We start from the raw sequence: 26218 nt of genomic DNA, 5'->3' as shown, positions 1-26218 counted from the left end.
GACAGAAATGGCTATTATCAATAAATTAACCATTGTAGGCGAGGATGTAGAAAAAAAAGGAACCCTCATGTACTCTTGATGGGCTTGTAAACTGGTGCAGCCATTATGGGAAACAGTATGGAGGTTCCTCAAAAATTAAAAATAGAACTGCCATATGATCCAGTAACTCCACTTCTGGGTATTAATCCAAAGAAATCCAAAACACTAATTCAAAAAGATATGCACCCCACCCCTATATTCACTGCAGCATTATATACAACAGCCAAGATATGGGAGCAACCTAGGTGTCCACTGACAGATAAATGGATAAAGATGTGGTACATATATACAATGGAATATTAGCCAAAAGAATGAAATCTTCCCATTTGCAACAACATGGATGGACCTACAGGGTATTATTATGTCAAGAGAAAAAAGTCATACAGAGAAAAACACCACATGAATTCACTTACATGTAGAATCTAAACAAAATAAAAAATCAAACTCAACAGGAACAAATTCAGAGATACAGGGAACAAACTGATGAATTTCAGTGGTGGATGGGTGAAAAAAATGAAAGGGATTAAGAAGTACAAATTGCCAGATACAAAAATAGTCATGGGGATGTAAAGTACGGCATAGGGAACATAGTCAATATTATTGTAATAACTATGGTATCAGATGGGTGCCAGACTGACTTATCATGGTGATCACTTCGTAAGATATATAAATGACTAATCACTATATCGTACACCTGACATATAATATTGCATGTCAACTATAATTGAAAAACATTTTAAAAAATAGCTTTAGCCCATCACTTTACAAATATTTTTTATATATATGAAAAAACGATGTAGCAAAATTGATCATCTTAGAGGACTGAAAAAATTACACAGTACATTATTAATATTCACATTTTTGAATAGTCTTTAACGGCAAGGGAAAATATTAATGTCTCTATTATGAAACATACAAAACATTTTAAAACAAAAGGGTATGTGTGTTCTCTGCATAAGATTAATTTTTTGGACTTTTCAACTGCTCTACAATAAATGTGAATTCATAAAAACTTTTTAAGTTTACAACTTCTATGAAAAGTTTGCAAACTTATGAAACTGAGCTGCTACTTTATAAACTACAAACTAGGAATTTTCAACTAGGAATAGTTTTGCTAGTTATTGAACACTGACAATTGCTGAAGAAGGGACATATTAGATGCTGAAAATTACTATATATAACACTGTCTGTCCTATAAGTAAAGCCTAGGTTACTGTGGTTTATTGGCCCATAAATTCATTTTGCCAGATGGTATAGTGCTTTCCTTTAGGAAGGAAGTGGGTAGTCTGAGTTGGGGTAGTCTTGTTGCAGATTTTCTTTTTAATAAAAATTTCAAATATACACAAAGTAGAACAAAATGAACACCCTGTACACCTCATAACCTATTCTTTAAGACCTGAAAGGAGATGAAATACTTGAACACTAAAAGAAAATCTTGAATGCTCCAAGTTTTATTTTAACATAAAAACACACATTGAGCCAGGTATCTCATTAAGAAAACAAATTAGCTAACTCCACCACTTGGTAGGATTCTGAGTGCTGAAGCTTTAATATGAAAAACTAACAGTAAATACGCCTGATCTTAACATAAAATAAATACCTTTTTAGGACTGTAAATATGGCAGGAAAGCCTTCAACCTCCTACAATAGATTTCAAGCATCTTCCATGGAAAATATGGCAAAAGCCCAGGTAGTCTCCTATTTAAGTAATGCATATCTGAGGAAGCAGAACAAAGATAATACACTGTCCATTAAATACATTTCTTTTTATTTATTCTGTAGATTTCTGAAGAAATCTATAGCATTTAGCCTAACCCCTGGCAAGTCTAATTGAGGGGTTTAGACAAAATGACTTTATCTCAATGTCTACTACCCAAAATAGCTAAAATATCTACCATCAATGACACAAGTTTGAATTCCAACTATAATCACTGACCACAAGCATTACTGGTAAACACCATCCTAGCAAGTGTGCTTTCCAGGTAGTAGTACAGGACTCAGAATGGACAGTCTGACATATACTAGTTCCTCACAAATAAGAATTACCTTGCCTCCACTCTAACAGTCAGTATCAGTCTGTGTTTAAAATCTCTTCTTCAAAAGATCTGTTTCAATTCTATTTCCAAATTCACTTCATTGTTTTGTACCTTGGTTTTCTCAATGACAAAATGGAGATAGCATCTGCTTCTATCAACTTCATATGGGTGTTGTGAAGATCTAATAAAATAAAGGACACGAAAAGATCCTTGGATTTCTAAAACTAAGTCTGTAAGTTAGAATACTCTATTCAGTGAGAGTAAAACAAATCTCTGAATTTTTACATTATATTTCCATCATCTAAACAACCAGATGAATTAACCAAGTTTGACCCTTGTCAAAAGATTTGTTAACTTAAAATAGAAATGCTTCAAATACAGATAAAAGCAACTTTCTGTTCAAGTTTGAGTACTTTCAATATACAAGAATGTAAAGGAAAATTCTGAATCTTCATGTTGTAGTTTTATTTTATTTTTTTTTTTTTTACCTTTTAAAAAGTTTTTGGCACTACAAGGTTCTGTAAAGAATAGAAGTGACAAATTTAAAACACAAGAAAGTCTTTCCTAATTCTTAAGAACAATATATATAAAGTCTGAAGCAACCAAAGTATGAATACAGCTAATAGAAAATAAAGAATGTAATTTTTTAAATTCTCTCTTTATACAATTCATCAAGGTTAAACAAAACATAAAATTCCCTTAAAAATAGGGTAATAAAATAGATGAAATTTGTATCACTCAGTTTGGTGATACTAGTAAAAACTATAGTTCATATTTATATACAAATAATACAGTCTTTAAAAACAGTCTTAGAATTTAAATAAGCTATCTAAACGTGTTAAAATTTTAAATCAAGACCTGATTTGTTTTGCTTTCCATTAAATGTCACTTTTTCTGCTGAATGTAACTGACATTGAGGTACGGATACCCTTGAGACAGCAGGATTGGCTGGTTGCTGTACATCGGTAGACCAGCTGAAAGAAAATGGACTCGCATTACTCCGACACGTTTCCTCTTGGTGGGTGGGGACAACGCTCTCTACACCGACGGGTGGCACATCTGTCTGTTGGACACAACACAGACAGGAAACTGAAAGGCTTGTGCCTATTTGTCTGACAACCTCTTAGAATTAACTTGTAGCTATTCTCTTTTATTCTACTTACACAGTAAAGAGGTAATGAAGCATGTCAAAACATTTATGGTGGTTGGGAAGGAGGGGGAGTGAAGGGAAATGTGGGCATGTGAAAGAAAAGAGAGGAGACAAAAGAGAGACAGAGGGGAGGAGAGTCAAGGGGAACAAACCCACCAGGGAACAACTTCAGACTCTCCCCACTACAAAGGCTTATATGAACAATAATAACTTTCCTCAGCCCTAGTTCTTTGTTCAGAATAAGAAAGCAGTCATAGTCAAGGTTCTGCCACTCTATAACACAGGAATGCCCCAGCAGTACATGGATAGTTGAGGGAGGTCTAAATGTATCAAGCTTAACACTCATACCAGTGGCTTCCCCTAAATGTTATCATTTCATTCAGTCAACATTTCCTCAGTGCATTTAATTTCTTGAACTCCTAAGTTTAACTAATAACTCTGACTCTAGTTTTTTGAACTCCTAGGTTAACCAGACACTGCCTATTATAACTGAGATACTTTTGAGGCAAGTAGGTTAGACAAAACGTTACAAGTTCCTGGCATTCTCCTTAGTTTGTTATATTACTTAAAGCTATTATTGGTACATCAGCATCAACAGAATATAATGAATTCTGTTATCATTCGAGTCTTAGTTTTACTAAACAAATCTGACCATGTCACTACTCAACTCAAAAACTTCTATTAGACCCCGACTGCTTACTAAACTGAATCTAAACTCCTTCATAATATGGCCTCAGCCTACCTTCTAGAAGTCTCATCACCTATACATCTTTCTCATTTACCTCATCCTTTTGTCCTATTATTTTCTCTTTTTTCTCTTTTTTCCCCCATTATGCCAGGCAAAACTCTGAGACTTTACAGACATTATTCCCTCAGCTAAAGAACACTCTCCCTTCTCTAATTGCTAGATAATCTCTAGGGGGAAAAAATCCTGTATCTCTTTCAAGATCTAGTTCGAATGTAAAAATCTGGTGTGATTTGATGCCTGGTATCCATATCCTGCTCTCTCTACTGGGGCAACATTAACTGATTCCTCTAAGCTCCTATTCTTGTCTATTTTATTCATGTCTGGCTCTCCTAATAAAATATGCATTAATTGTGGGGGTTTTACTTAATTCTTGCTTGAAAAACAAGCACCTAGCACAGTCTGGCATACAGCATGTTCTTTCAATAAATGCCTGCTAAACACATGAATTTTCACTCTTGGATCCTAGCCTTCACAAAGGCACTTTGTCCCAGAACAAAACCCAGCAAGCATGTTAACAATTTGTAAGCAATAGTACCTTGAGTATAGAAAGGTTTGTTGGGCTGAAATCTGGCATTTCCCTGATGCATGAAGTTTTGATGCAAACCATAAGGCCACGAAGCTGGGACAAGAGGGAAATGGGTACGTGCTGCATGTTCCCATGGAATTGGAGGATTTAGTCCTGGAAAGCCTGCCTCTGCATTTCAATAAGAAAGGAAAGATATATTTTAAAACATTAGTTTGTTCATTCATATATTCTTTCATTCCACAAGATTTACTGAGTAACTATGTAAGGCCAAGAACTATGCTAAATGCAAAGGATACCAAAAAAAAATTTTTAAAGAATCAAACATTGTAATTGTGCTCAAATTGTTCATGCAGAGGACATATAAGAAGACATATACACTAATATATAGTAACTGCTACAACAGATCAGTGGAAGGTATTCCAAAGAGAGGGGCTAACCAAGTTGTTCAAGGATAGAGGTTTTCCTAAGATGACTGACTAAACTGAGTCTTAAAGTATACAGAACAAGTTAATCAAGCAAAATGGGGCAAGGAGGGCACTTTAGACAAAAGAAATAGCATGTACAAAAGCCAGGAAGCAGCAAAGTACAGTAAATTTGGGAAGATGCAAAACGATTGACAATGTAGAGATAGAGATTAAGGGAGGAAGTAGTTAGAGAAAGGCTGGATGAGTAGGCAGGATTCAAAAAACTCTTAGTACATCATTAAGGAGCTTACATTTTATCCTAAAGACAATGCCAACAATCCTAAAATTAATTTTATCTTGGCCTGGAAGGAGATCTTATTTATTGGAAGCTGAGGCATTGTGGTATAATGGTAGAGTACTAGGGTTTTGGAGCCAAACAGGTATAAATTCAAATCCCAGTTCCAAAAATTACTAAGGTTCAATTATGAACTTCAGGTTGTTGTATTATATAACAAAAAATAAAAGTGGCTTACTTAAGTCCTGGCATACAAATAGGAACTCAAAAAATATGACTCCTTTCCATGACAAACTATCCCCACCAATCTTCTTCCCTTTAAGATGATCTTTAAGTACATCCTTCAGAGTACAGCACTCCCTGAATCTTCTGCATCATTTCTGGTGGTTTTTATCATTCAGGGTTCAAAGTGGCAGAAAATAATCTGAAAAACACTGCCCTTATTCATTAAACTTCCTAAGAGGAACTCAAATTAGGAGGTATGGGATAGGAAGGAGTAGAGAAAAGAAAACTAAAACCCATACTAGCCACATTCTTTCTTTTAAGTTCAGTATTCTCAGGAGGTAACCACGAAAACAAAGCACTTGTTTACCACAGGTTAATAAAGCCAAGTTACAAATAAAAGCAGAAGCTGCGGGGCTCAAAGTTTACAAAAAATAAATGAGACTAAATATACATACTGAAGTCCTAATCAACTAAGAAATGAAGTTTTAATATAAAAGCGTTATTTTTAAAAATATATTCCAATTTCCCTGGCCATTTTTCACAACCAAATATTTTCATAAGTAATAAAACCTCATTAAAGATAATTTCAAAAATGAGGAAAAAAATTCACACAACCTATTCTAATACAACCACTATTATTATTTTAACATATTCTCATCCAACCCTTCATTTTTAACATAATAGTAATTTTAGCTATAATATTAACTAGGATTTAAACACCCTTCCAACATATAATAAACATTTACTGAGTAATAGTTTATTATATAATAATATATTCTACAAATCACATTATCTACCATATATCAGGCACCCTACTGGACACTAAGGAGACAATGACAGGCAAGAAACAATTCATAGTTTCTAGAAGTTCAGTCTAATTGGTTCTGCAGAAAATAATTTCAACACAGTAAGACAAGTATTCTAATATGGACAGAAAGGAAGCATGGAAGAGAGAAAGAATACCTAATACAACTAGAGAATAGAATCAGCAGAAGTTAAAGGCTTTCTGAAGAAAGTGATCTAAATTTAAAAATAGAGGTAAGTGAATTAGCCAAGCTTTGGAGTATAGCAGGAGGTGAGAGTAACCAGAAGAAGTAATGGAAAAGATACTCCAGGCAGATAAACAATCAAGAGTAAGAGATAATACAATGCATTTGGGATTAGTTCATTAAGTTCATTAAAGCTAAAATAAAGATCAATTTGCAGTGGGGAGAGGGAGGACTTAAAACTGTAAAAACTGAGCCAATATATCAAAGGGCAAAACACTGGGTCTTTCTTTAGGTTATATAACTGAATGACTATCATGGTGCAAGTCATGGCATATATATACACAATAAACATTTGTTGAATGAGAGAAGCAGAGGCCACATTTAAATGGCCATGTGTCTCATATATCCTTCGATTTTGGAAATCTAAATGAGTTTCCACATTCTGGCATTTCTGCTCAGCAAAATACATTAATCTGTATTGTTCCAAAAGAGGTCAGAGATACCTCCTCCAACAGTGTTCTAAGGAACAGCATACTTTTGTTTAAAATTATCACTAGAATTCTTTTGTAAATTGATAAAGGGAATAAATCAAGCTTTTAAATCTACATTTCCTATACAAATTATATGTCAGGATAACCAAGCAGTTAATAAGGAAAAGTTCTTTATAGAAGAATTACAAATAGTAAATAGAAAAATAATTATTTTACAATTCCTAATGAAATAATGGATAGCAAAAAAAAAAAAAAAAAAAAAGAAAAGAAATAATGGATAGCAACAATAATTACCAATGGTGGCTAAGACTATTATATAAAAATTAATGAGGAGCTTTATAATGGATAGAAGAGGCTGACATCACCTAACTCACTTATCAATCTTAAAGTCAATGAAAGAAGAACAACCAGTTAGTTACTTCGAGAAGACATACAGGACCAATCAAGAAATAAGATTCTTGCCAACAACAACAAAAAAAGTCTGAAGCTAATCCAGCCTCTGGACCTAACTACCAGTTTACAGGACAGAGGTATATGTTAATGCCACAAAGATACAATCAGCCAACACCAGAATGTGGGAATCTCTACAGTTTCTTCTATAAATTCAATATGAAGAAAATAGTGAGAGGGAATTGTTATAAATTAAAGGAGACTAAAAAGATGTAATAACCACGTGCAATAAATGGGCTTTGTTTGAATCTTAATTTAAATAAATCAACAACAACAATAATTTTAGAGAAATGGGAGAAAAGGAACAAGAGCTGAGTATTAGATGATCCTAGGTACAGTAAAAGTCTTGATTTTTTTTTAAGGGCTAAAACTAAAGTTGTTATAAGAAAATTTGATCTAATGTCTCAGATTTGATTAAATAGTCAAGCCATTTTTTTAAATAGGATGAAGATGTAAGATAAAAAAATAGTAAATACTGGTAACAGCTGGGTAATGGGAAGGCTCTTTTTACTTTACTCTCTCCTTTTATATACATTTCAAATTTTCCACAACAGTTTTAAAATAAAAATAATTATCTCTAAAAACTAGATATAAAACTAGATTTATGGCCTATATGAACTATTTTTAAATATTAGAAAATGACTGGATGGTAATACACCAAAATATTACTTAGCAATTATGCCTAGGAGTTAAGATATAGATAATTTTTTCTTTTTCAAATATTCTATAATGAATATCTATTACTTAGATATCAAAAAATATTTTTAATGCTATAAAGTGCTACCAATATTTTTACTGGAAGATAGTAAAAGTCAAGGGCAAAGAAGACAGGTTCTGAAGAAAGAAATTGGATTAAATCTTGGATCTACTATGATTAATTATGATAGCATGATAATTAAGTTACTTATTTAACACTTCAATTTCCTCAACTGCAAAATGAGTGCTTATAATACCTACACAAAGCAGGATTGCAGCGAAAATTTAAAATAATCATAAATAACATTTAGGTACATTACCTCACTTAATATTCACACTATCCCTGTGAGTTAGATGCTATTATTCTCCTATTTTACAGATAAAACTAATGCACAAAGATTAAGCAACTGCCCAATACCACGTAATAAACAGCAGAATTCAAATCCAAGCAGTCTGAATCCACAGCCCACTCTCTTTACCTTTATTCTATGCTGCCCCTCCACAAATACTGCTTGCTATCCATCCTTGTCTTCACATTTTCCCAGGTTCAACCAATAAGCTAATCACCTAACCTTTCTACAGACAGACAGATACAAAAGAAGAAAAGGAAGGGTTACCCGAATTCCCCACTGTACCGTTGTTCACCAGGGAATTTGGAGCCACAGTACGAGGCCAGTGTCCATCACGAGAGGAGCTAGAGATTGCCACAGGTCTGGCAGCAGGCTGTGCAAAGATGATGCTGGGATCGTTCAGGCTGGGGGCATTGCCTGGGGCAGAGTGGATCACTGGACCATGGATAGGCCAGGATGGGGCAGGGATCTGGAGGGCATGCATTGGCAACAATCCCATATTGTGCATGGGAGAATACTGAGCTGGTGGTGACTGGGGAAAGTTATACATAGGCATCTGGACCTGATGGGGAGGTTGGGCTCCCTGCTGAGGTGGGCCAAGCTTGGGCTGGGATCCTGGTTGGGATGGAGGCTGGGTAATGGCAGCTGATTGGGAAGAGTTCTGGGGAAATGGCTGGGGCTGAGGAGAAAATGATGGTGAATCAGACTGCAGAAAAAAAAGATACATTTTAAAATTAATTTACAAATGTCTTAATTTTATAAAAACAGATTATCAAAATACAAATTTATGGAGTTATTTCATTAGAACATTATAAACAGAACTCTATAATGTATATAATAATAAACAATAGAATCTCATTTTACATGAAGGTAGAATTTTTCCCAAGTTCCTCAAATCCTCTCTCACATAGGTATTACCTCATAAACTTTTTTACTGCTTAAAGAAGAGAGAGCCCATCATTCCCATCATGTAGAATCTACATTTCCAATTATAACTAGAAACTTACATCTAAATATCTCACAGTAACTTTCACTGAGTACTTCAAAAAGTATTTACTGAATGTCAATTATGTACTGGACATTGTTCTAGGAATTAAAAATACAATACTAACATGTACATCATCACGGAAGTTAAAGTTTGTGGGGGAAAGGAAGAGGAGCAGATCATGATTACATAACCAATCACAATAAAGTACAATGATTATTATGATAAAGAATGCAATAATGTATAGCACAGAATAAAATTACAGAGTGTAAACACCTAAACCCACTTTGAGAAAAGGAGGGAAAATAAGATTAAAGGAAGAAGAAATCAAGGAAAGCTTCCTAGGGAAAATGACTCTTAAGCTGAGACTCAAGGGTAAACAGAAAACAGTCTGATTTAAAAGAGGGTAGGGATAAGGGGAAGGAAAGACTGTTTCAGGCAAACAACATAATTGAAGGTCTACAGGCACGAAAACATATGGCTTTTAAAGTAACTGGAATCTGAAAGTTTTTTATTACTGGAGTACAGGGGAAGGGGAATGGCAAATCTGAGGCTGAAGAACTAAATAGGGGAAAGATAATGAAGGATACTATAGGCTTTGTAGTTTAGACTTTATCTTGAGGTCACCCGGAAATGACTGAAGGGTCTTAAACATAGAAACATGATGACTGCATTTTAGAAAAAATTATTCTGGCTTAATATGAATAGAAAATATTTTTAAAAATAAATAAAAGACTGATGAAACTGTTTAAAAGGCTACTATAATATAATAGTTCTGAGATGATGGTAGAGAAATACAATACAGGGACAGAGAGAAGCAAATGGCTATGAGCTAGCTATTTTTTTTATAGCTAAAAGAATAAAACAGCAGAATTTGGTGACTGACTGGATGTGGGGGTTGAGGGAGAAGGAGTTCTTGAAACTAGAAAGAGCGTGCAATCATTCAATGAAATGGAGAACATAAGAAAAAGTTGCTTATATTATCTCTCCAACTCTCCGAAGAGAGTTGATATATAAAAGCTACATTCTAGACATGTTGAAGCTGAAGTGCTTGGAGACATCGGAGTAGCAACATCCATTAGACAGACTCTTCTCAATCCAGGTGAGAGACAAGTGAGTGCTAGAAGCAGATAAAGTTAGGACAGGATAAGAAAGTGGTTAGAGCACAGGTTTTGGAGACAAGAGCCTGAGGGTTCAAGTTCTGGTTCCAAGTAGCTGTTGACCACAGGCAAGAAACTTAAATCTGTTTCTTCACCATAAAATAGAAATAATAATTGAATCTACCTTACAGGTTTTTGTGAAGATTAAACAATACATGTGGAAAATATAAACATCAAATTCAAGATAACAGATACATCTTAGTGGGCTCCTAAATGTTTTTCCAAGATTGTCTGTACTACTGCTCTTCAAATGCTCTAAGAATTTTTTTCTAAAATAGAGATCATGTCAGATTTAGCATGCTTAATAGTTAATAGCTTTGAAGCTACACAGACCTAGGTTTGAATCTTTTAATTTATTCTCAGCTTCCCAATTTGTAAAATTTGATCATACTAATTTCTACCACTTCACAGAGCCACTCAAAGGATTAAATTTGATAAGTATAAAGTACTTTAGTGTTAGGTTAAGCATAAACATTCAATTAATATTAATTAATTTAGAAGTGCAAGGTAAATACAGATTCAGAAAAAGGTTAAGAGCAACTCAGCAAAGTTAAAATGAAACTTGTGAATCTGAATTCTAATTCAAAACTCTTCTTACAGGGTATATTTCACTAAGTATCCACATCAGCTATGAGACGACAAAGAAAAGTTTCAAGCAAGTAAAATGCCATGCATATATTGCCCTAACAGTACTAAACTCCTAATAAGTTCAATATTTTTTTCTATTTTCATTAGTGGTACTGATATTTCTCCACTAGGCAAAGCCCTGAAACCTCAAAGTCATTACCTTATTTTAATCCAGCTAACAACCTTATTAGGTAGTTATCTTATTTTACAACTGAAGTTAAAGAGCTTGCTCATAGATATAAACCCAGATCTACATTACTCCAAAAGTAATGCTCTTTCCACCTCATACATTTAGCAAGGACACCTCTACAAAGCACTGTATAATCTGGAAGATGGTTAATTGCCAGTCTGAAATGTCAACCTTATCACCCACTCAAAATATAGTGGGTGATATCCCTACCCTCTTCCTGCCAAGACTAACCCATTTGCAGGCAGAGTACTTACACATTCTGAGGGCTGTCGAGTCCTTATGGACTGATCGCCCTGTTGCTGGGATGAACCAGCCACTTGCTGGGCATTTACAAGATTGCGGACCAGCTGGGCTGCTAAGAGAAGACATCAGAAAGATAATCAACGGACAAGGAAAAGAGCAGAGAAATGACAAGCAATAAACTCTCTACTTCACTAAAAGAGTCTCTGATTTTATAAACTTGAACTTTTAAAGTATAATTATGTTCATGAAGGATTGCAACGACTAATTTTTTAAAGCCATTTTTCAATACTTATCACTAAAAAATTACAATGAACCTAGAAACAAGAACAAATTTCACATTGCTTTTTTAAAAGACAATATATCTGTCTGAAATAATACTTTCTGCAATAAGAATCCGCATAACTGAAAATGATCACTTCTAAAACATTCTATTATTTTCTTTCAATAAACTCTCATTTGGGTTTCTAATTCTTAAAATTCCATATGAAATATAAAAGGAACAGATCTCCCTTTCTCATAACAGCAGTGGGAAGAGATATAATTTCTCCTATATGTTCCCAGAAAAAAACCTCTCATTAACTTCTCTTAACTTTATGTAGTGAGAGAAATAGAGTGTGACTCAAATCTAAATACTTAGGAGTTGATTGAATACAACAGACTGCTAAGACGTCGATAGTGAACATATTCAAGTACTGTTCAAATAAAAACCTGTCTAAATTTTATCTCTTTAAGAAATTATAAGGTCCAAAATCATACAGCTAGGTTTGGAATAGAGGAATTAGGGTCCTTAGAATAGCATCAACATAAGTTACTTCATTTTTACCAATTATTATTTTCAACCATTCAACTTACCTGCCACACTGCTATTCCTCTGACGGGCCAGTTTGACCCCTGGGCACTCTCTTCGTACATGTCCTGCATCTCCACATATGAAACATCTGAGGTCTCTGAAGTCTCGAGTATCGTGGAGGTCTCGGGGTTCAAGAAGATCACGGGAGTCTTTCTCCTCTTCATTCCCTTCCTTCTCTTCTTCACTGTCTTTCTTCTTTAGTCTAAACAGTAAACTGCTGATACCAATAATGTGGGGCTAGGGACTTGTAAACTGAGTGAGTCACAGAACAAACTAAACTACATAAGAGTTTCACAATTCAGGGACTAACATCCTCATCATGTTTTGTGCATTTTCTTGAAGTCAAGGGAACTCACATTTACAGCACACCTACTCATATGGCAAAAACTGGGTATTCCAGTTGTTTTATAAAAAAATACAAAATAAAAAAATTTTTAATATCTAATTTGAATCTTGTAACGATCCTTAGAGGTTGGTTTTATCTTCATTTTACAGGGAAAGAAACAGAAGCTTAGAAAAGGTAAGTGTTTTGCCTAAATTTAACAGTAAATAACAGTGATAGAAACCAGAAATTTATTCTTTCTGGAAAGTTCTAAGCTCTTTAGATTAGGCAACACTTGATTACTAAATGAGGGATTTTCCTGGCCTATTAAAAACACAGTATACATACAGAACGCAGCAAAGTATATTTCATAGATATATTTTCAAGGTGTATATAGGATGCATATTCCTCAAGGTATATATTATATATGTATACTTCACAGCATATACCTCAAAAATTCAGTTAATTATATTTTAATTATTGGTTTGTATGACTGTGAAGTCCTCAGTAAGAACCCCAGGTCTTGGTAATTTTTTTTTCTTGGCTCCTAGGCACAGTTCCCAGCATACAGTAGGTGTCAATAAATGCTTCAATTAAAAAAAAAAAACTGAGTGAATTAACGAATACATGAACAAATTAATGTTGAGACATCACTATACCACAAATAAATCTCACACTATTAAAAAAATTCTGCTCAAATATACATTTACCTAAGGTCCAACTTAAAACCCTGAACTTACTTTCTCATGTAAACATATCTGAACACAGTTATAGCTATAATTGGCCTCACATTTATTTTCCCTGTAATGCTGATACAAAATCATTTGCCAACCTTCTCCTTTTAGGGCAGTCTTTCATGTAGTGGCCTATTTTTCCACATACACGGCAACATCGATCATTGGGAGCCAATTCTCCATCTGTTAATACTCTGGAATCAAAGAAGTACTCCTAGGGAGAAAATACAACTTTATTAAGAAAAAAAATCACTACAAACTTCTGAATCCAAATGGAAAGGAAACCAAGAAGCAAAAGTAGTTTAAAAAAAAAAAAAAAGGACATATCAACAAATATTTTACTGTAACTAAAACCATATGAAAATAAGATTCAGAATTATCATCGATATCTTAGTTGCTAACAGTACTAACCACTTTACATCATCCTATTTTTTCATTCACCTATAGTGTCTTTGTATATCTCAATATAGTATTTCATCTTCATTTTCTACATGAAGAAAATGAGGCTCAGAAAGTTCAAGTCATTTGCCCATAGTAAAAAGGCTGATAAGTAACAGATAAAGAATTTAAAGCTAAGTCTGACCGACTACAAAGCTCAGGCTTATTGCTATACTACACTACTTCTGGAAAGAAATTATTCTCTGTATACAAGAGCTCTGTGTAAATAGAGCAATCCTCTGGTTTATTTAAAATATGATGATTTGCATACAAAATTTCAAGGACATATAACATTTATTTTATGAAGTAAGGTATACTAAAAGAGAAGGTAGGGAAGCAATAAGAAGTAAATCATTTTCCCAAGTCTTAGAAGCTCATTTTTCCTTTATGCTAGTACCTTGCTTATCCTTCTCTGCTTTAACTCCATTTTGCACTACCACAAAGACTACTTTCTGTAATAGCACCAATTTTCTGGAAGGCAAGAGGACATGTCTACTTAACATTCTTCAAATGTATCTAAAGTCAAGGATAAAAGTATGAGAAACACATTCACTAAGGATGGCTATAATAATAATTCTAAAAACAATTGCGCAAGTATTGGTGAGGATGTAGAAAAACTGGAACCCACAAACAGTGCTGGTGGGAATATAAAATAGCATAGCTGCTTTAGAGAACAGTTTGGCAGCTGCTAAGAGAGTTAACATAAATTTGTCAAAATGATCCAACAAGTCTACTGTTAGGTATATACACCCCCAAAATGAAAACATACATCTACACAAAAATTTGTACATAAATACTCACAGCAGCAATACTTATAATAGCCAAAATGTCCACATGAATGGATAAATAAAATGTGATATATCTATACAATATAATACTTTCAACCATAAAAGAAATGAAGTTCTGATACACACTACAAGAATGAACCCTGAAAACATTACACTAAATGAAAGAAGCCAGTAACAAAAGTCTATTTACATGAAATATCCACAATAGACAAATCTACAAAGACAAAAAGAAGATTGATGATTTGGGGAGTGGGAGAGAGAAGGAACAGGGATTGACTGCTATAGGGATAGGGGTTTCCTTGAGAGAGGAGGAAGACATACTAAAATTAGACTGTGGTGATGATTGCACAACCGTGCAAATATATTAAAAACCACTGAATTGCTCACTTTATATGGTTGAATTGCACAGTACATAAATTATATCTTAATAAAGCTTTATATTTAAAAAAAGAATAAGCAATATAATTCTTTACATTTACTAATGATGAAATCGATGTAGCTAAATAAAATCATCATCATATTTTCTGCCAGGACAAAATAAAGGCCTTTTTTGGTTCACCCAGTTGCTTAAGGCAGAAACCTAGGTATCATTCTGAACTTGTTCTCCTTTACCCATCACCTTTAATTAATCACCAAATTGTATCCATTCTATTCCTAAAACTCTTTTATCCACTTTTCTCTAGCCCACCATCCCAGTTAAGGTGGCCTAGACCTGGGGTCAGCATTTTTTCTGTAAAGAGCCAAGACAGTAAATATATTAGGTGTTGTGGCAAAACTGAAGATATTATGCAAGTACTTATATAATGAGAGCAAATTACACGACATTTGTTTATTAAAGAACTGCAAAATATACTAATAACTGAATATATTTTTGTAATACCATACAAGTTTACTAATTAGAAAATAAGAAATCTTTCTGAGGGAGACATTTCTCTTAATTGAGGTTCAAAGTGTTTCCTATTGTTAAAATCGATGCCAAATGTTCATATATTAATGCTAATCTGCAATTACATTTTATGTATTTCATCTTTGAAAATGTTTTACACAGATGAACAGGTTGAGGATTCAAGGTAAAGAGAATAACGAATAAATCTAGAATGCATATGGAAAATTGAGTCTCTGATAAAGGAGAGATATCTGTAGATGCAGGCAGATCTAGTCAAAAGTTGAAGGAATAACTAACTATCTGATATCATTTTTATCTAGGAGAGAAAACATCCAAGAGTTAGAATGGCAGAGGTGAAAGGTAGGACAAAATGCAATGTGCACTGAATTTTGAGTAAAATAAATACAATATGAAATAGTTCTTACTGAATGGGAGATACAGGTAACTAAAGAAATGTAGTAAAAATGTCAGATGGTACTGAAAGTTTAGGTGAGACTGGTGAATATTAATTTCTAGCTGTACTATATAAATAAACTGCATAGCTTTATAACTTTTTTCTAGTAGTGTTTAGCTGCCCAAGCACAGACAGATGGTGGATGGCTGAATTTATGTAAGGCTGAACACACAAGGGTGCAAAAGAAGGACAGTGGTACAAAGGAATTTAAAGTAGACTAGGGAATGCTAAATGGAGAGAAAAATGAAGACGAGATGGTTGATAGAAGGGAAGAAAATGGATCAATATATGATGTAGGAGAAGAGCTGGTGGGAATATCTGAGTAAGCAAGAAAGGTGGAAAATATACTTGTCTTCATTTTCATTAGAGTCTAAAGGAATTAAACACATTTATTTGGTAAGCTGTTATAATCCAAATACATAGAGAAATAGTTACAAAGTAGGAATTCAATAAACATGTACTGAAATGAAGAATGTGCAAGTATGAAAGACTATTAAACAAGGATATTTTCTACAGTACCAGTTATAACACTGATATAATGAAAACAACTGAATGTCCATTAAAGGAGAGTAAACTGATAGATCCAAGCCACAGAATACTACTTATTGATTTTTAAAATACAATAAAGTAGATAAAAAATAGTCAGGCCCCCAAATCTGACCAAATGATACTCAAGATCAAAGACTTAGATATCTATTAGGACTGCTTATAACATACTGAATTATTAAGAGTTACATACTCATTTTGAATGATAGACTAAAATTAGCACATTTCCAGTTTACTGAGGACTCTAATTTAGTATTTTACTAAAAAGTCTGACTGCATAAAACTACTAGGTTCCCACTGAATATATGGCAAATATTCACACCAATAGTTGGAATTCCCATAATTTTCAGGTAAAATGTTTTATCAGTCTACCATAAGATTTGTTTTGATCTAATTGTACTTTTCATTTATTGCTATCTTAAAATTTTAGTAAAATTATTATTGTGTTTTTCCTTTTATCAGATATTTTATTCTTGCATGACTTTTGAGCTCTTTCAAATTTTACTATTATTTTATTTCTCTCCATCTCATTTCATCTCACCCTAAGCAGCAATACTCAAAAATGTTTGAGAATCAGTGCTCTAGCAGAGGAAAGTTCTAGGCTTCTCTCTGCTTTTCTTACCCCACACCTCCAAAAAGAGTGTTGAAAATGAACTGAATAAGATCAAGGACATTATGAATAGCAGAGACATGGTATTTCTCTTGGGAGTTTCTCTCTCTGTGAAACTAAGACCTCCTCCCATTAGAAAACGAGTGAAACCAGAGTGAGACCAAGAGGAATGGGGAACACTATGCCACTCAGTTCAAGTAAAAGGAATCTTCTCAGTCCCATCTAATTCAGCTTGCTAAGAATACACCAAAATAAGAGCAGACGCCTCAGCAAATTTTAAAGTATTTATTTGGTGGTGTTCTCTCTGTACTTTCGTCAAGATTTCTACATATGAAGAGGTGCACTGGGCAGTACTCTCAAATTCAAAATTTAAGGATACTGAGTCTTGACTAACTAGGCTCATTCACTCAACAAATGCTTATTTGGTACACTCTATTTGCCAGACACTATGACTGGCACAGGAAATATGATGGTAAATCTCATGGATATGGACCATCCTCATGAAACTATAGTCTAATGGGGATGACAGAATTTAACAAATAAACAAGATTTAGCAAATAGATATCTCATTATGGACTATAAGCACAATAAGAAAAAATACAGAGAGCTATTACCATCTCTTTCCTTATTTCTAAAACCAACCTAGAAACAGGAGTAGGTTTCTTGTACTATGAAAACAAAAAGTCTGTAAGAAAAAAGAGAAGATTCAGAATTCAAATTTTGTAAACTTACAGCTTCTCTGCCAATGAGTGGATAAAAGGGAGTACCAAAAAGTTTCCTTCCATTGATAAATGCCTTCATGATGAAATTGGTCACTATTGAAGAAGAAAACAATAAAGATGAAGACAATGTGTAAGAAGAGTTTTACAAGCAGGGAATTTCTGTATTTAAATAACTTACTTTTTCTAGAAACTCCAGCACCAAGGTTATGATTCAAGTCAAAAGGGTCTAGAAAAGAAAAATTTTATTTTTTAAGAATTATGTTCACTATAATATAAAATATGCTAGTAGCCGTAACTATAGTCCAATATACTATATAACTCAGACTATCCAAGCAGCAAATTATTATTTTAAAATTATAGATTAAAAGATGGAAACTGATAAAATTCAAAATTCAAAAGGAATAATCTTCCAAATTCTAATGTGTTTGTTTTCCCATCAATTTTCTTGGCCAAATGAAACTATGGCTTTTCGTTTTGTTTTATTCCTGAACGAATATCAGCTGAATAATTACCTTCAATTGCAATGCATTTGGATGTCCACTGCTTCTCAAAAGTTGTCAATAGTTTTTTCTGCCGAATGCTAATTACATATTCCTTGAAATCAAACTCTTCAGTATAGAAGCGAAGCAGTCCCAACCAGAGCTCTCCTAATGTTTCTGTGTTCTTTCCAAGTGAAGGTAAACGTTTTTTCTACAGGTGAGAAAAAAGAAAAAGAAAGATCTACACCTTTCCAAAATATGGACTCCGAATCCAACTAAAATTATCAAATTATGCAAATCATAACATGTATCAATCGGTAAGTATTCTATAACATAAAGACTTCAAAAATTACCAGTTCTTCTGTTTTATCAAAGAAAAAAGCATTCCATCCATCAACCATTCTCTGTGGAATCTGTTTCCCATCAAATATCTGCATAAAAAAATTAATGTATTATTAGATTTTAAGTCCTCCAACCCAAAAGCCTAAATACCCTCACATCATTGAGAATTTAGCTAAAAGAAACATACTGAAATGCTTCTTCCAAAGGAATATGTTAGGATGGTATAATGTGATGCCAAGTTATTAATGAATAAAATGTATCTGAATGACTAAAGCTGAGGAAAAAAATATTTTAAGAGCAACAGACTCTCCAAATGACATGTTTGATGTTACCTGAGGTTACCTATTAGAACTGTCAAAACACATCCAGCCTATGATTAATGAAGCAAAACTAAAGAAAATAACAAATGAAAATGGCATTTTCATCAAGGGATTATGGATGTAGAAATACATAATAGATAATACCTAATGATTGTGCACCCAAAGGAAAGCAACTGAATTGTTTGCTTGGGAGAAAGGCTTTAGCACCTATAACCAGTTATCTGTATCAGATAAGGCTGAAAAGCTCCCTGGACAATGACTTTTTAAAAAAATAAAATTAGGTAGCTTTCCCTGACATCTTGATAAAGACTGTAAAATTTTCATGATTAATTACGAATGATAATTCACTAGCCTAAGGGCAGGGGAGTAACACTACTTTACTAGACGAAAAGTATCCCTTAAATGATTGTATAGGCACAACTAACCTCCACAAGCAATTTTGAGACTAATTTTCTATAGGCATTTTAAGAAATAGACGTAATAAAGTAAAAAAGTTGCCATAGGTTCAAACAGACCTCATTTCTAGTTTTCGTCCTGCCAAGTAGTGATTCTGAGCAAGACAATTATCTTCAGTTTTCCCAATGAATATGAGAGATTAGATTAATTAGGTGTCAGTTGTTTTCAAATTTTATTTTTCTTTTAAGCTGCAGAACTCTTTTCTAAAATGGACTCTTCCAGGTTCAGAAGTATAAAACAAATAAAAGCAAAGGTACTCTCATAGAAGCCTGAATGGAGAAAACATACCCCATCTTTTCCTTACCCCAATCCACAGATATGCACTGAGTTCCCAGAGCTTATCAGAATATACTTTAAAACCATTAGATAAGGTGGTTTCCACACCTTCCATTTTAGATAGGACAATGATTCATAAAATTAACTATATGTCTGGCCCCTCTAATTCCACTCTCAGATTTAAGTTCCCTGTGGGCAAGAATTATAACTTATCTCTGGAGACAAAATTCCTAATATTGCATCAAAGCCTGCCATGTAGAGAATACTTAATATATATTCATTGAAGAATATATCTACTCTGTAAGCATGTTTATATAAAGTTTCCAAGGACTTAAGCTAATAGGTTGCTTTTTGTATTTACATATAACTTAAACAGATACAGTTGCCAATAATCACAGTATAAATTCCAACATTTCATAGAACAAAAAAAGGAGAGCCTGGCAATTACAAGCATTAATAGCTAAAACAAAAAGAGGTAGGATTCTGCTCTCAAAAAAGAAAGGAAGGTTTTAAAGAGGCCAAAATATTTTGCCCTTATAGATTAGGATGCTATTATATGTATTAAACAGAAATAATACAAAACATTTCTTTCAGATCTTGATTCTTCTTAAAAGAATTCCTACTTTTGAGTAACGACTATGATCCAAACCCAACTATGTTGTCTGATAACACAGAAAAGTGGACCTGTAGGCTTTAGAGGGTATTTAGCCACCGATTTACAACTGTTTTTATGAACTCTTTTTTCACAGTGCCTAAACTTTCCATTCTCTCAGCCCTTAGAAGTATTAATGCTATCCTCTCTCTCTCTTAAACACACAGACACACACACATTTACTTTTTCTTGCTGTTTCTTCTCTTTTCTCTTTCTCTCAATACCAATCATCCTCTACTCAAGCACTCAGTTCTCTCTCTAAAACATCACCAAACGAGTCAATCATATTTGTACAAGGAGTGACTGCACATTTCCATATTCACTTTATCTTACTGTAATAGTCTAATATCTACTGCTATATTTAAACTGCAATCATATAGTCATGGTAAAATGCACATAACAAAATATACCACCTTAATCATTTTTAAGTGTACAATTCAGTGGCATTAAGTATTCACATTGTTGTGCTACCAATCACCCACATAATTCTTTTCATCTTGAAAAGATGAAACTGTGAATCTATTAGACAATAATTACTTATTCCTCTCTCCCAGAGTCCCTGACAACCAGTATTCTATTTTCTGTCTCATGAATGTGACTACCCTAAGTACCCCATATAAGTGAAATTATACAGTATTTGTCCTTTTGAGACTGGTTTAACTTAGCATAATGTCCTCAAGGTTCACTCATTCCATTGCAATTTTTAAGCTGATATAAGCTAAAAAAGAACAGAGCAGATCATAAGGTATGAATATTCCCTAATCTTCTTATTAATTTTTAAATGAAAATTTACCTTTACTTATGATGATATGCTAAATACAGCAAATCATTCTGCTTAGGAAAGCTCCTTTTGACCTAAAGAATTCTGTATTTTTGACCATGAAAAATACTCTTAGCACAGTCTTATACCCAGTCGCTTAAAGTCTATGTTCAATCACAAAGGGAGTCAAAGATCATCAGCTTCATTAAACATATCCTTACCCTTAAAAGTTGATCGATGCCAATGACCAATACTTAAATGATGCCAGAGCAATGGACAATGGGGTCCCATATGACAAGCAAAAAAGGCCAGAAGCAAAAATCCATATATCATCAGTTCATATGTATCACAAAGCCCCCCACAATCACAGCTCATTATGATGGAAAACATTCCATGGATTGTCTGTTAAGCAGATAATGGGAGAGTTCTTGAAGTTGGCTATGACAATCCTACCTACATTTTTCCAATAACAATATAAATAAAGCTCCTTATAACAATAAAAAAATAATAAAACCAACCACTATTTATGAACACCTACTTTAGCACCTACTACATTCAAAGGCATTTGATGTCTCTGTTCCTTATATTAACACTGAAATAATACCACAATTATTACATTTTTACTGATAATGAAACTCAGAATAGTGGTAAGGCAGCTTGTTGAAAGCTACAATGCCAAAATTTGGATTCAGACCAGTTATCTCTGGCTCCAAAATCATGCCCTGCTCTTTCCATTATATCATGCTGCCTCAATGGTTCCTCATCCATGGGTAACATAATGAAAGAACACAGACAAACCACCATAATTTGTGTTCAATTTTGGTTAATAATAGTTTTCTGTAAACTCATAGCTAATCATAGCAAATGAATGCTATGATATCACTGGGGCAATTATGCCTAAGATCCCCAAACTTAAACCCTTATCAACAATTATACTAATAGAGAAAATGATGTTGACCTCGATAGGACTAGTAAGTTCATTTTAAATTTTAAATACTCTACAGTGAACAACTTTGTTAAAAAACACTCAACAGATTCAACAACTTAAAATTTTTGATTCGGAAACAGTATTTAAAATTTTTATTTTTCTTCCATTGTTTGTTTAAAAGAGGGAAGGAAATGCTGCTAAAACTGCATGGCCACTCATCAGAACTTTTTAAAGCTTACTAAAGACCATCTGACACCCACCATATGGCTTGCTTACTTTATGATTTTCTTCTTTGATATGACTATCCAAGTTTATATGAAATCAGTATGTGATTTTCCTAACAATTATGATGCTTCTCTCATGTCTCAAAATAATGACCTTTCTAAGAAATTAGAACTAGATCCTCCCTAATGTTTGCAAATCCACATTGTGCCAAGAATGAAGAAAACAGATGGATGATTAAGAACTCTTTTGTACCTATTTCAGAGAGTACAAATTGGCTATAAAAATGAATTCTATGAGTCACCGAATCTGAGTGAATATGAATATAATCTGTTGCTTTTGATGTATATTCTTATGCTTAATGCAATTAAGCATGACCTTACAAAGTTAAGAAAGAATTTCCTTGGGTGTTCTCTCAACCAAAATTCACAAAGTTGACCAAAATATAAACAGTAATAAATCAAACTTCATTGCCAGGCAAAAGGAGAGAGAATACTCTGGAGAGAAGCAACTTACATATTTGTATCTTAGAGACCGTAATATATGATTATGGATGGTAACAAGAATTTCATAATCACCTATAGCATTCTAACTGTAAAATGTAAAAATATTCCAAAAGACATTCTATAGTTCTGTTCATCTAATATTCTTTTGTTATTCTATATATTCTCCCATAATAAACTTTCTAAAAAAGCTCATTGTTTGATTATACCATTAACAGAAGAAGAAAACAGGATGCCATAATTGAAAAATCCTTAATGATCTCATAAAGTGAAAGAGATCTATGTGTTTAGATTAATTGTTTTTGCAAGAAACTTCTTTATAGTTTTCTTAAACACCTACCTCTTGTAGAACTGGGATAACAGGTGGTTTTCTCTGCTGCAGAAAGTACAGCACCATAAGGATATAAGCATATGAAGATAAACTTCCCCTGGAAGCATCACCAATGTCACATCGCTAAAGAAACAAAAGAATGATTGAAAATAAAATTTCAGAATCTTACTCCATGCAGAAGTATTAACTTTTTTGATATCATTTTTTAACCTACCGAACTGGCAAATACCCGAAAGTTAATAACAAACTGTCATAGAGGGCATTGGTAAACAGGCACTTACACATTACAGATGAGTATAAATTAGCATAAACACCATGAAAAATAATTTGGCAATATCAAAATTACAGAAGCACATTGCCTTTAATCTAGCAATTCTATCCTAAAAATTTATCCTGCAAATGCTCCAATAAATATGTGAAATGAGTAAATGTGAAAAACTAATAAGTTTTTTATTGTTGTACTGCTTTAATAGCAAAAAATCAGAAAAAAATTAAGGCTCATCAGTACAGTACAGATTTTAAAAACTGATGGGTATCGACACAATGGAACAGCCATTAAAAAAGAATAAAGAAGCTCTTGTGTACTAACAGAAAATAATCTCTAATATCTATTGCTCAATTAAAAAAAAAAAGCAAAGTGCAAAACACTGTTTTCCATGTGTTTACACCTATAATAAAAAGGAGACAAGAAATTTATATATTTGCTTATATTTCTCGAAGAATACAGAGGAATTTTTAATGTTGGGTATCTCCACCAAGATGCACTGGTTGGCTGGAAGAAAGGTGTGGAAGGGAGATTTTTCCACCACAAACTCCCTTAGACCTTTTGAATTCTGAACCACATGAATATGTTGGCATTTCAAAAAAATTTTTTTAATTAAAAAAAAAAAAAAGTCCTCAGAGACTTCCCTTGAGTAAAGCTTTAACTGATATATTAAGAAAGAGGAATGATTTCCTTGAAATGAACCACTTGGTTTCATTACCAAAACTCCATGGGGGTATAGAGTGTCATGCTGGAGATATTTTATGAAGTGAATCCTGAAATGCAGCTGTATCAAGTATGATTTGTAATATGTGGCTACATATCATTCTTCTCTAATACGACCTATGTCCACAAAGATATGTATAGGGCTATCTAACAAATATGTCTCCCTGTTCAAAGAATGGGCTTTAAGAAATGAAAAAGTGACTGACCCACTCTCCTACTAAAATCCATCCACTAACACACTCACAAAATTAACTATTTACTGAGAATCTACCATAAAGCAGGCACTACAATGAATTAGGTATAAACAGAAGTCTGTATCCTGCTAAGTGTGTGGAGTTTACACACTTAGCAAAAAAAAACCCAAGAAAACAGAATTCAATATAAATGTTATAAAATTAATATAAGGTTTTATAAGTATTGTTTTATTTTTAATGGCCAGAAAAAATTTATCATTAAATACAAATATCAGATTTCCTAACTCAGAGACTCTTAACTAAGATGGAATGCCAACTCTCGCTTCAAGTGAAAAACCATAATCACATTGAGAAATTTTACTACTGAGAAATTTTCTAGTGTTACGCATGAGACTGGAGCACACACAGGAAAAAACTACGCATCACTCTACTTTAATAAGTATAAATTTAATTCATTTAATATTGAGTGTTTCTTTTTAAAAGCTCAGGTAAACAAAACTCAGAAAACATTTTTCACAAGTCTGATATCAATATGTTTCGCTTTAACTATCATAAATCTTATAACAAAGCAGTTAGCTTTTTAATAAATACCTTAGCAAACACTTTCATAGTGTATCCCAAGTATTGCACTCTAGGGTCAATGGCTGCGTAAGTAGCTAGCATTCTTGTGTTATGTTGAGCCTGAAAAAGAATTACATATTTGAAAGCATTTCAAATTTAAACATTAAACTTACAAATCAGATAAAAAGATACAATCATCTCCAAATAGAATATATAACTGTAACACTTAAAATACCTATAATTAGTCAAAAATTAATTTTCAATCTGAAGGAAATATCAAGATGATTGAGTAAATATTTTTTCCTTATCCTGTTCACATCTGAAAGTTTTAAATATAAAAGTATAGTCAATGATCTGTAAACTTTTTCAATTACAACTATTAACATCCTAAATCTATACAGAAAGAGAAACTTACCAATGTATTATACAAACTGATATCACCTTCTAAACCACTTCGCCTGTGTTCAAATTTTACTATAGGCACTTTGGCAGTAGTTATAGGTAAAATGTTTCTTAAACCTGATTGGGGAAAAAAAAAACTTTACTACATCAAATAATTTTCACAAAGCTAAAAAATATTTTGTGTTGTTTTAAAGTTATAATTTAAAATTCATACCTGGATGTCTCTTAAGAATTTTTGCCAAATTTTCAATTATTTCCTTACAATTTAATTTCTAAAAAACAAACAAACAAACAAAAAATAATAAAATTTATCTGACTCAATTTGTCCTTGTGCAAATTCTACTTTAATCTAGGCATTTAATACCAAGATTTAAAACCTCCAGCCATAAGCTCTATATAACTTTCTACTCAAAATATGCGGTCCATTGACCTGCAAAATCGCATCATCAGGAAACAAAAGAAACGCAGAATCTCAGGCCCTACCAGTCTACTGAATCATAATCCACATTTTAACAACATCACCAGGTAACTCATTCCACATTAAAGTTTGAGAAGCACAAAGACAAGAGAATGTTTTCAAATACACGAAAAAACAACTAGAGATGGGTTTGGTAAAGGCAAAACAATAGTGATTAAGAACACAGGCTCTGAACTTAGACAAACCTGGATCTTTAGACAAACCTGGATTCAAATCTTGAATTAAGTATTGACTAGCTGTGTGACTTTGACTGGATTCTTAACCCCTCTGAGCCTTATACTGCTATTCTATAAAACCAAGATAATCATAAACTCCTGTTCTATAGAGTAATTGGAGGGATTACATGAGACATGTATATAAAGCATTCAGCAT

General features: G+C 33.3%; 1 protein-coding gene across 11 annotated transcripts in view; it reads right to left on the bottom strand.

The window, feature by feature from the left end:
- Nucleotides 1-2519: 2519 nt before the first annotated feature.
- Nucleotides 2520-26218, bottom strand: part of ZCCHC11 (zinc finger CCHC-type containing 11) — a 101912-nt gene continuing 78213 nt past the window's right edge. For 2 of the 11 annotated variants that reach the window (XM_023536787.1, XM_023536783.1), the window contains 14 exons: nt 25583-25640; nt 25382-25485; nt 24997-25086; nt 23233-23346; nt 18787-18864; nt 18467-18644; nt 18133-18180; nt 17965-18047; nt 13609-13724; nt 12457-12671; nt 11616-11716; nt 8667-9105; nt 4509-4667; nt 2520-3049 (listed from right to left, as the gene is read on the bottom strand). In XM_023536787.1, coding sequence (XP_023392555.1) covers nt 2961-3049; nt 4509-4667; nt 8667-9105; nt 11616-11716; nt 12457-12671; nt 13609-13724; nt 17965-18047; nt 18133-18180; nt 18467-18644; nt 18787-18864; nt 23233-23346; nt 24997-25086; nt 25382-25485; nt 25583-25640 — 1872 coding nt within the window. In that variant the 3' untranslated portion in view covers nt 2520-2960. Of the gene's footprint in view, nt 3139-4508; nt 4668-8666; nt 9106-11615; nt 11717-12456; nt 12672-13608; nt 13725-17964; nt 18048-18132; nt 18181-18466; nt 18645-18786; nt 18865-23232; nt 23347-24996; nt 25087-25381; nt 25486-25582; nt 25641-26218 lie in introns of all 11 variants that reach the window. The other 9 variants (XM_023536786.1, XM_023536784.1, XM_011370485.2 and 6 more) reach the window with 9 other exon arrangements.

The sequence above is a fragment of the Pteropus vampyrus genome, unplaced genomic scaffold (assembly GCF_000151845.1).
Source record: "Pteropus vampyrus isolate Shadow unplaced genomic scaffold, Pvam_2.0 Scaffold170, whole genome shotgun sequence".
Lineage (NCBI taxonomy): Eukaryota > Metazoa > Chordata > Mammalia > Chiroptera > Pteropodidae > Pteropus > Pteropus vampyrus.
The sequence above is the reverse complement of the archived record's forward strand: the minus strand, read 5'-3'. Positions and strand labels throughout refer to the sequence as shown.